At 47.0% G+C, this 11760-nt stretch overlaps 1 protein-coding gene across 1 annotated transcript in view; it reads left to right on the plus strand.

The window, feature by feature from the left end:
• The window catches only part of ADORA2B (adenosine A2b receptor), a 28990-nt gene extending 17501 nt beyond the window's left edge, over nucleotides 1-11489 (plus strand). Inside the window, exon 2 of the mRNA XM_030799754.1 lies at nucleotides 10422-11489. Coding sequence (XP_030655614.1) covers nucleotides 10422-11085 — 664 coding nt within the window. The 3' untranslated portion in view covers nucleotides 11086-11489. The remainder of the gene's footprint in view (nucleotides 1-10421) is intronic.
• The last annotated feature ends 271 nt before the right edge of the window (nucleotides 11490-11760 follow it).

Here is an 11760-nt window from a genome sequence, read left to right on the forward strand (position 1 = left end):
AGACCATCCTGGCTAACATGGTGAAACCCCGTCTCTACTAAAATTACAAAAATTAGCTGAGCATGGTAGTGGGCATCTGTAATCCCAGCTACTCGGGAGGCTGAGGCAGGAGAATCAGAGGTAGGAGGTTTTTTTAATAAAAAATAGTGAATTACAGGAACTCTTGCTTACAATACAATGCCATCTAATTAATGAGAAGGAATGATTGAGTTAAGCAAATCACCATTTCACAACTGTCATAGTAAGAACTGATTCAGGCAAGAATCATCAATAGGTGCTAAAACTCATAGGTGAAAGTTTGATGAGGAGTAAGATACTTACAGTCCCCAAACACATACCACAAGATACCTACTAATTAAAATGGGAAAGTTATGGATGGAGAAACCTGGCCGACACCACATCAACCAAGTACCTTCTCATGTCCTCCTCTCACTGGTCGCTTGTGTTTATGGCGGCTGATGCTTTTGACAGTTAATGTCACATCTGAGGCAGTGTTCCATAACCCCAGCCTTGGAGGGCACTTTTTGGGGCAGAGGACAGATTGTCCTGTTATCTTTTGGTCTGGTGCCAGGCAGGAGCCCTTTCTTTCAGGGGCTGCTTATTTTATGGGAAGGAGATCAGAGTCTCTACTAAAAATACAAAAAATTAGCCAGTGTGGCAGCGGGCGCCTATAGTCCCAGCTACTCGGAGGCTGAGGCAGGAGAATGGCATGAACCCAGGAGGTGGAGCTTGCAGTGAGCCGAGATTGTGCCACTGCACCCCAGCCTGGGTGACAGAGTGAGACTGTGTCTCAAAAACAAACAAAAAAAGTTTTATAGTTTGGTCCCATGGGAAATCTGAAAAAATGGGGGGCTGCTCAGAAGCTCGTCATAACAATATCCCCTCTTATATAGATAGCCTCTAGTGGTTTATAAGCTGAAGCTGAAACCATGTTCACGCACTTGATGCCTTGCTTTATTAAGAACTCCCAAGTCCCAGGTGGGTGTTCAACACGTTTCTTTGATTAAGAAGGCAGGGTTCTGTTCCCTTCTTATAAACTCAGGCTTTCTCTCACCATTTGCTTGCCAGGCAGTGTTAGGTGTTTTGGATACAGCTGTGAGTCTGTTCCACGGAGGAGCTCATCCTTCAGTGGAAAGAGACAGAAAATGCAGTTGTGTGGTAGGTACACGGGAGAGGTGCTCTGGGTGGTCATGAGCTGCCCTGAGAGCTCAGGGGCAGATAGGCTGCTCTGCTTCCATGTGAACTTCTGTACTGTGAATTAATTCACGCGTGGCAGGTGAGCAGGGGGAGGATGTTGGTATAATGGAGACACTGCTTTGGTTCACCTGTGATTTTGCCTAGGCAAAAGTGGTGGAATAGTGGGAGGAGAATGACAGTGTTCAGCAGGAAAGGAAAAAGTCCTCTAACTGCTCTGCTGCAGGAGCCCCTGTGGGCTCCTGGGAACAAGAAAAAACAGTGCCTGCAGCTGGCACTCCTGTAGAAAGCCACATCCTAGCCTGTTGGGGGTCTTGGCCGTGGTGGGCTACGCTGCCTCCAGGCCCATCTTAGTAACAGCCCCCTGGCTCAGAACTCCTCTTTTATCTGCACTGTCTTGGCACCTGTCAGCCTTGCTCTAATTAAAGTTTGCCAGGCTTTCTATTTGACTTTTTTGGTGCAGTTTTAATACCCATGGTGGCAGCCTCTCGCCCCACTGAACTGCCTGCCTGGGTGGCCCAAAAGATTTTGTTAGTGCTCTAGTGACAATGTTTTGTAGGTTTGAGTGGTCTGCTCTAGCCCCATGTTTCACAGAAGTCCTGTTAATTATGTGCAATAAGATAACATGAGGTTTTCTAAGAATGTATATATTGCTTTATAGCAGAAATGTATGTATTTCAGAGGAATTTAAAACTTGTGAGCTAGATAGACTATAAAGGGAAGAAACATCCCTAAAACAAACAGGAAACAATTTTAAGAAGCGGCAGTAGAACTCTGTGTGCATTTACTTAGCAATCTGCATTTCTAAAGTGCTTTGTACACATTCTGTCTATGTTAAAAGCCTCAGTAGCAGCTTGGAGGCCAGTTCTGGGGCCAGTGTTTCCGATGGGAAGCTCAGGCTCCATCCAGCCTGTGGCTGGACTGGCCAGACTCAATGTCACTCCCCAGGTAGCTGCCCTTGATCTATCAGGAGCACCTTGAGAGCTGGGAATTGATTTCTAAGGCTGGTTTGAGCTGAAGGCCACACAGCCAGTGCAGGAGGAGACCCTGCCCCAGAAATAGGCCAGCGCTTGTTATGCAGGCCTTGGCGGTTCCCCGTTTCCTTATGTAACCTCAGTGTTCACGCTGTTCCCTTTTGTTGATTCTCTCCGTGTGACTGTTTTTCTATCAATCTCCTTAGCTAATGAGCTCCTTATAAGGAGAATGGATGGATCAGAGCACAGCTCTGTACACAGTGGTGGGGCATAGCCATCTGCCAGAGTGGACTTTCCCAGAACTCCCCTGTTGTGGGCCTGCAGAGAGAGGCTGGGCTTGTTTCTGCCTTGTTTGGAGTAATAAAGCTGCCTGTGTTTCCTGTGTTCACTTTTCAGTCGCCTGTTATTCAGTCTCCTACACTTGGGGCGGCTGTCCTGCTTCCCTGGCCTCACTGCTGTGCTCAGTGACCTCTGCAGCAGAGCAGTGACTGCCACAGGCTGGCGAACGGAAGGACGTGGCCCATGCCCTTGAGGAATGTTTTGGGGAGATGGACACGCGCATGCAGACCTGAGGGTGTTCGGAGCACAGGGAGGGAGGCAGAGTCTGCAGCAAGGGGTGGAGCCAAGGAGGGAGGCAGGCCTGGGGAGGGGACAGAGGCCCAGCAGGAAGTGGGAAAGGAGAGGGCATGGCAGGCAGTTACCAGAGCCCTCCTGAGATGCCAGAGTCCCCAGGGGTTGGTTCCTTGCAGTGTCCTGCCCAGTGCAAGGACACCTGCTTGCCCTTTTTGTTTGAGATGGAGTCTCGCTCTGTCGCCCAGGCTGGAGTGCAATGGTGTAATCTCAGCTCACTGCAACCCCCACCTCCTGGGTTCAAGTAATTCTCCTGCTTCAGTCTCATGAGTAGCTAGGATCACAGGCATGCGCCAACACACTTGGCTAATTTTTGTATTTTTAGTGGAGACGGGGCTTCACCACATTGGCCAGGCTGGTCTCGAACTCCTGACTTTGGGTGATCCACCCACCTTGACCTCTCAAAGTGCTGGGATTACAGGTGTGAGCCACCGCGCCCGGCCAAAGGAACAGATTATTAAAGAAGATAAGAATGGGAGGAGGTGGAGGATGCAGGATCCAGGGCATGTGGGGAAGGACACTTCCTCAGCTGTACCATTGCACTCTAGCCTGGGCGACAGAGTGAGATTCTGTCTCAAAAAAACAAAAAATAAATAAATAAAATGATATTACAAAGGACACAGATGAAGAGATGCACAGGGTGAGGTGTGAGAAGGAGTGCAGTGTTTCCATGCCCTCCTTGGGTGCACCATCCTTCAGGAACCTCCATGTGTTTGGCTGTCCTGAAGCTTTCCGTACCTTTTCCTCGTAGCCGTTTTTTGGATTCTCCATTGGATAGACATGACTCAAGCATGGACAACTGGGTGGAAATGTGAGTGGATGAAAAGGCATGATCTCAGACTGACAGGCTGAATGGGGAAACTCAGCAAAGCCTATCTGTTCCGATGCTTCTTGGCCTCTCTGTACGGCTCCTTCTAGGGGAGGGGCAGGACCCCTTCTGAAATGTGGGTCTTATGAGTCACAATCAAACAAGGTAGGTCAGAGAATTTCTTTATGGACAGCTCCAAGACAGAAAGACAGAGGGAGATATATTTTTAGTTATCATGGCCTGTCTTGGGGAGAAGTAACAAGGGCTATGGGAGTTATGTGCCAGCAACTGTGGACCAAAGCCAACATAGCTGACCCTTGAACAGCACAGGTTTGAACTATGCAGGTCCACTTGTACTAGATTTTTTTCAACCAAACGTGACTGAAAATGCAGTATTCCTGGGATGTGAAACCCACGTATATGGAGGGCTGCTGACTGCAGAACCTAAGTATGTGAGGACTTCGGCATATGTGGGGGTCCTGCAACCAACCCCTGTGTGTACATACTGCAAGGTGACTACTACACATACATACCGTAACATCGCAGACCACACTCCGCTTCCTACAGAGGTTGTGCTGAGGGGTCTGCTTATGTCCCCCAGCACGCCTCTTTTTGCTGTCCTTGAGGACTGCCTCCCAGGGAGGGTAGCAGAAGCCCCTTCCTTCAAGTCTTCAAGCCGCTGACCTATGGCTGTGTGGTCAGGCGGAGGAGGGAGCTGGAATTTGTGAGTTGAACATGGAAGAGCTGTAGATTCCTATGCAGGAAAATGGCAGTTTGGGGCGAAATTGGAATCAGATTAGATGAGGTCTGTGTCCTGACCGCAGTTTAGCAGCAGCAGGCACATCATGTAGACTTTCCGAGCCTTGGCTTCCACGTCTGTAAACTGAGGATAGCAGCTCTCACCTCAGGAGGTGTGGTATGATGAGATGTGAGGGGTCCACAGCCCAGAGCTGCCCAAAGAGCAGGTGCGTAGGCGGTGGTAGCCGTGGCATGGATGTGTCTGGACAGCCGAGGGAGGGTGTGCAGGCATCTGTCAACAAAACTTGGGGTTTGGTTGTGCATTTCCTCCCCTGCCTCAGCTGATGACTTTCTCCATCCTTCTCTGAGGTAACAGCAGTTCTCGAAGGAGATGCTGGCCCATATTCTCACCACTCAACTGTCCTACTCCCTGCACTGGTGCTATTCTTGTCCTTCCTTCCACTACAGCTGAGGAAGTGTTGTTCCCCACATGCCCTGGACCCTGCAACCTCCACCTCCACCTCCTCCCATTCTTCTTTAATAATCTGTCCCTTTGGCCGAGCGCAGTGGCTCATGCCTGTAATCCCAGCACTTTGGGAGGCTGAGGCTGGCAGATCACGAGGTCAGGAGATTGAGACCATCCTGGCTAACACGGTGAAACCCCGTCTCTACTAAAAATACAAAAAAAAGAAATAGCTGAGTGTGGTGGTGGGCGCCTGTAGTCCCAGCTACTTGGGAGGCTGAGGCAGGAGAATCGCTTGAACCCAGGAGGTGGAGGTTGCAGTGAGCCGAGACCTGCCATTGCACTGCAGCCCTGGCAAGAGTGCGAGACTCCGTCTCAAAATAATAAAATAATAATAATCTGTCCCTTTTTCCTGCATCTTCTCTACTGATCATTTTCAGCAGTGTGCGCGCATCTGCCATTCTCTTGGTCTTTATCCCACTCTTCCTTTAATCCTCTCTTTCAGGAAATGCAAACGCAGAGGGGGAAACCCTAAAGAGTCATCCTCCAGTCTTCATCTTCCTGCACCTGTTGATCTTCAAGACCCATTGGTTCTGCCTCCACAGCACATGTCCATTTCCATCATCTTTGCTGTCACCCTGGCCCAAGCCAACGTTTTCTCGAGTCAACTACCGAAACAGTTTCCTAGCTGATCTCTCTGTTTTTCTTCTGGCTCCCCTAAAATTCAGTCTCCGTACTCTGGCCAGGTGACCTTTATACAACAGAAATCAGTACCATCCCCTGCTTAAAAGTCTTCCATGGGTCCTGGTGCCTATGAACTGGCCCCTGTCTCATCTTGGGCTCATTTTCCTGCATGAAAGTCTTATTAGCACATGCTGTTCTCTCGGCCTGGAATGTTCTACTTTTCAAATTTCTCACTCCTCAACCTTTAGCTTTCTGCCTGAAAGGCCTTCCTGACATCCTGTATCCAAGGCCTCCATTTTTCTCTTCTCAGTGCATCCAATTCATTTTGATATAGCGGAACCCATCCCAATTCATAATTTTGTATTTATAAGTTTACTTATTTTCTGTCTTTCCCATTAGCTTATGTTCCACGAGGGCAGTGGTTGTGTTTCCAGTGCCTAGCAGAATGTGTGGTACAAAAAAACTCTTCGAATGAACTAATGAACCAACAGGGAAGAGCGGTGGTGATGAGGGTTTACAGAGAAGGCAGTGACCAGCTGCCCCACTGATTGAATTACCTGCTTTTCCTTATCCAAGACAAGGCATGACAGTTTTGCACATGTGTAGGATCCAGCGGTTATGAGATAGGGTGGACTCCAGTTGTTGTTCTGAACTTTAGTAGGAAGCCACCCCTGTGAATGAGCCTCTATGTACAGAGTGCTCCAAATATAAAATCACTTTAAAAAAAAGAGGCAGCATAACATAGTATAAGGAACACAGACCTGTGAGTACTGATTTAGCTTCTGGTCTTTGGTTTGTGTATTAGCTTTGTTTTTCTTTTCTTTGTTTTCTTTTCTTATTTGTGAAATAAAAGAGATTGGACTAGAAAGATAAAAGTCCTCTCCAGTTTGGCTGTGTTAATGGAGTACCTCACAGTGTTATCAGCAATCAAAACATTTAATTATCCTTTGAAACCAGAATATGGAGCCATGATGGTTCTAGGGTTAGTCGGGTGGTTCAAAGGTGTCATCAGGGACCCAGGCTCTACTGTTGTCTTCTGCTTTGCCATCAGCTTTGTCTCCAGGCTTGTCCCTTGTGGTCACAGTGTGGCTGCTGCAGCTCTAGGCATCACACCCTTCCACAAGAGCATCAAAAGCAGAAAAGGATGGGCATGGGGCAGAGCTGTCCTCATGGGTCCCTCTCTGTTCATCAGGAAGTAAAATCTTTCCTGGAGGTCCCCTAGCAGATGTTCTTGTATGTCTCACTGGCCAGAACCACTTCATGTATCCACTAGACCAATCATGAGAATGGAAGTGCCATAATTTCCTTATCCCAAATATAAATTCATCCCCAAGAGCTGACCTGTTACCCGCTGTACTCGATACAGCTTAGTCCTGTGAACAGAGGAGGAGCAAGGGCAGGCTGCTGCATGGGCTGCCTCATGGACCTGAAGTTCTGTGATTCTTAGGGCTCCGCCTTTGGGAGGCTTCCTTGTTATGCTGCAGGGACTAATTGTGTTATTCACATCTCCAGTGAGGCAATGGCAAAGAACAACTTTTTTTAAGGAAGGCTTTACATTCCTGAATGAGGTGGGAAACAGATGGATTCACTGGCCAAGAAAAATTCAGTGAAAAAACAGCCTAGCAGGTCCTCTGTAGTATAGGGGCCCCTGATTGAGCTGTCTGTTGCTAAGAGGGAGTAGAAAAGATTAGAGATAATTGTAAATTATGAGGCAAGACTTCAGCTAACTTCCTCAGCAAACTACTGGTTCTTCTGCCTGTCCAGGCTGCAACTTCAAGTATTCCTAGTAAGTAGAATCTTTCTTTAAAGCTGCTTAATAAAGTCAGATAATAAAGGATGAATGTATTTGTAATGGCCATTTTTTTTTTTTTCTTTTTTTGAGATGGAATCTCACTCTGTCACCCTGGTTGGAGTGCAGTGGTGTGATGATCTCGGCTCACTGCGTTCTCTGCCTCCCGGGTTCAGACAATTCTCCTGTCTCAGCCACCTGAGTAGCTGGGATTACAGGTGCCCACCACCATGCCTAGCTAATTTTCGTATTTTTAGGAGAGATGGGGTTTCACCATGTTGGCCAGGCTGGTCTCAAATGCCTGACCTCAAGTGATCTGCCTGCCTCGGCCTCCTGAAGTACTGGGATTATAAGCATGAGCCACCATGCCTGGCCTGTAATGGCCATATTAAGAACATACTATGTGCCGGGAACTGTGCTAGGTCTTCAGGATACCAATACAAAGGGACAAGGTCCTAGTCCTTAAGAGGCTGACATTCCAGTTGAGGGATACCACAGGTATCAGATAAGCCAGCTCTATGACAAGTGAGTTATGGGGCAGGAGAATGGGAGTGGCCACCTCTACCTAAGAGGTGACCAAGAAAGGAAGTGACCTTATAAGAGCAACAGATGCTTTGTCTGTTGTTGAGAATAGCATGAGCCAGAGGGAGCCATTGGTCAAGAATGGCAGGCACTGGACGTGTGGAGCTGAGGCTGGGGGGTTCTGCAGCCATGCTGGGAAGTGTACGTCTTACACTGCAGGTAAAGCAAACAAACACTTCCCATAGGCAAGTCTTTAGGTAATGTCAATCAAATTATTTCCCAGTTTTCTCTCCCAGAGATTACAGAAGGATTTTATTTCATTTACTTAATACATTACATTGATTATGTTCATTTATACATTACATATGTATTATGGACCAGTTAATAACAAAATATATACCTTTGCTATAAACCATGGATAGACTAGTTTATAGCAAAATGTCTAAAAGGGATATTGTGGTATCTGTTGCTCTTATAAAGTCACTTCTTTCTTGGTCACCTCTTAGGCAGAGGTGGCCGCTCCCATTCTCTTGCCCCATAACTCAATTGTCATAGAGCCTGCTTATCTGATACATGTTATATCTCTCAACTAGATACTGGTCAAACCTCTTGAGTACTAAGATCTTGTCCCTTTGTATTGGTATCCCCAGTAGTGGTTTCTAGTATTTTTTTGTTGTTTTTTTTGAGACAAGGTCTTGCTCTGTCACCCAGGCTGGAGTGCAGTGGTGCAATCACAGCTCACTGCAGCCTCAACCTCCTGGGCTCAAGTGATCCTGACTCTCCCACTTCATTCTCCCGAAATAGCTGGAACCACAGATGTACACCACCCTGCCCGACTAAGTTTTGTATTTTTTTGTAGAGATGGAGTTTCACCATGTTGCCCAGGCTGGTCTCGAACTTCTGATCTAATGGCTTAAAGATGACCAAAAAATTTAATATTTGCTATTTCCCAATTTTTGTCAACTCTGCTGCTAGTATTTCTCAGTAGACAGGGGCATTGCTAGACTCTTGCTCTCCAGCAGTCTGCAGAGGTATTCAGAAATGATTCTGCCCATAGTCCTCGGCAAATCTCTTGTGGTGTTTGTGGGAAGCCAGAAAGATCCTTGCCTGGAGCCACAGGTGGTGCTGACTCCAGTGCTTACTGCCTCAGGCCTTTGTTCAAGTGTCACCTTATCCATGATGTCGGCCTCTTTAAAACTGCAGTCCTGCCCATCCGGATCTTTCTCACTCTGCTTTTTCATTTTTCATACCACACATATCTCCATAGTGTTTACTAACTTCTATTTGTTTATTATCATGTTTACCCCTGCTAGACTCTGAGTCTGTTAAAATTTAGTAGGGATCTCTGTGTGTTCTGTTCACTGATGTATCTCAAGCACTTAGAACAGGGTCCCTCAACCCCTGGGCTGCAGACTAGTACTGGTCCGTGGCCTGTTAGGAACTGGGCCACACGGCAGAAGGTGAGCAGGCAGGCAAGCATTACTGCCTGAGCTCTGCATCCTGTCAGATCAGCAGCATTCTGTTCTCATAGGAGCTGAACCCTATTGTGAACTGTGCACGCAGGGGATGTAGGCTGTGCGCTCCTTATGAGAATCTGATGCATCACCCCCACCCCTGGTCTGTGGAAACATTGTCTTCCATGAAGCTGGTCCCTGATGCCAGAAAGGTTGGGGACCGCTGACCTAGAACAATGCCTTACAGAAGACCTAGACTCAAAGAGCGGTACCCTAGGTAGTTAGGAAGTATAGGAAGTCGATCGGTTCTTGGAAACTGTGACTTGAAGCAAAATGATGCACTGTATAACAAAGCCAATTTTACCACAGTTGATACTGTTAAGAGAAAAACTTTGGCTGAATTCAATTTAAAAGGGCTTAATTGAGCAAAGAATGATTCACAAATTGCGCAGCCTGCTGAGCCAGAGTAGGCTCAGAGACTCCAGTGCAGTCACGTGGTGGAAGATAATTTATGGACAGAAAAAAGAAAGTGATGGACAGAAAAAGGAAAAGTGACACACAGAAAATGGAAGTGAGGAACAGAAACAGCTGGATTGGTTATAGCTCGGCATTTGCCCTTTTTGAACACGGTTCGAACAGTTGGCCACATTTGACTGGCCAAAAAAAAGTCGGGGATTGGCACGAGTGCAGGCTATAGTCTGTTTACACGTCCACTTGTTATAGTCCACGATGTACACAGAAACCTTTAGGCCAAATTTAAAATATGTAAGGAGGCAGCTTTAGGCTAAACTTGATTTAACAATATAAACAAGAGTTAACTTCCTATGACATATACTTCAAGTCACAGTTTGCGAACCCACCGAGGAGATTAAGTGAGGACTTACAGTACCCCCTTAAGGCTTCTCCACCTCTTGTCATTGGCCATCCTGTGTCACTAAACAGAAAGGAGTTGCTAAGTCAAGAATGAAGATCTTACCGAGTTTGCTAGAGCAAGCTGCTTATCCCTGCTTGCATGTCTTTAGTACTGAGGGTAAAGGCCATAGTGCCCTGGAAGGTGAACTTTAGAGGTTATTAAAGGGTCATGGAAAAAAGAGGAGGTGGGGTCTTGGATTGTGGTTGCCTAGCACTATAAACTGACTGTAACAGATGGTATTCTTTTAAACAGGTATAAAAGTTTGGTCACGGGGACCCGAGCAAGAGGGGTCATTGCTGTCCTCTGGGTCCTTGCCTTTGGCATCGGATTGACTCCATTCCTGGGGTGGAACAGTAAAGACAGTGCCACCAACAACTGCACAGAACCCTGGGATGGAACCACGAATGAAAGCTGCTGCCTTGTCAAGTGTCTCTTTGAGAATGTGGTCCCCATGAGCTACATGGTATATTTCAATTTCTTTGGGTGTGTTCTGCCCCCACTGCTTATAATGCTGGTGATCTACATCAAGATCTTCATGGTGGCCTGCAGGCAGCTTCAGCGCACTGAGCTGATGGACCACTCAAGGACCACCCTCCAGCGGGAGATCCATGCAGCCAAGTCACTGGCCATGATTGTGGGGATTTTTGCCCTGTGCTGGCTACCGGTGCATGCTGTTAACTGTGTCACTCTTTTCCAGCCAGCTCAGGGTAAAAATAAGCCCAAGTGGGCAATGAATATGGCCATTCTTCTGTCACATGCCAATTCAGTTGTCAATCCCATTGTCTATGCTTACCGAAACCGAGACTTCCGCTATACTTTTCACAAAATTATCTCCAGGTATCTTCTCTGCCAAGCAGATGTCAAGAGTGGGAATGGTCAGGCTGGGGTACAGCCTGCTCTCAGTGTGGGCCTATGACCTAGGCTCTCGCCTCTTCCAGGAGAAGATACAAATCCACAAGAAACAAAGTGGACACGGCTGGCTGATTCTCATTGTGAAAGATAGCTACACCTCACAACGAAATGGACTGCCTCTTGAGCACTTCCCTGGAGCTACCACGTATCTAGCTAATATGTGTCAGTAGTAGGCTCCAAGGATTGACAAATACATTTATGATCTATTCAGCTGCTTTTACTGTGTGGATGATGCCGACAGCTTGAATGGATTCTAACAGACTCTTTTGTTTTTAAAAGTCTGCCTTGTTTTTATAGTGGAAAATTACTGAAACTATTTTACTGTGAAACATTGTGAACTATTATAATGCAAATACTTTTTAACTTAGAAGCAATGGAAAAATAAACATTGGCTGTACTAAAAATGTATACTTGTTCCCAGGAAGGTGACCTCAAAAATTAAAAGTATAATTATTCAGCTGGGCATCGTGGCTCACACCTGTAATTCCAGCACTTTGGGAGGCCAAGGCAGGCGGATCACGAGGTCAGGAGTTCAAAACCAGCCTGTCCAATATGGTGAAACTCCGTCTCTACTAAAAAATACAAAACTTAGCTGGGTATGGTGGCACGTGCCAGCTACTCGGGAGGCTGAGGCAGGAGAATCACATGAAGCCGGGAGGCGGAGGCTGCAGTGAGCCCA

Source organism: Nomascus leucogenys, chromosome 19, assembly GCF_006542625.1.
Source record: "Nomascus leucogenys isolate Asia chromosome 19, Asia_NLE_v1, whole genome shotgun sequence".
Classification (NCBI taxonomy): domain Eukaryota; kingdom Metazoa; phylum Chordata; class Mammalia; order Primates; family Hylobatidae; genus Nomascus; species Nomascus leucogenys.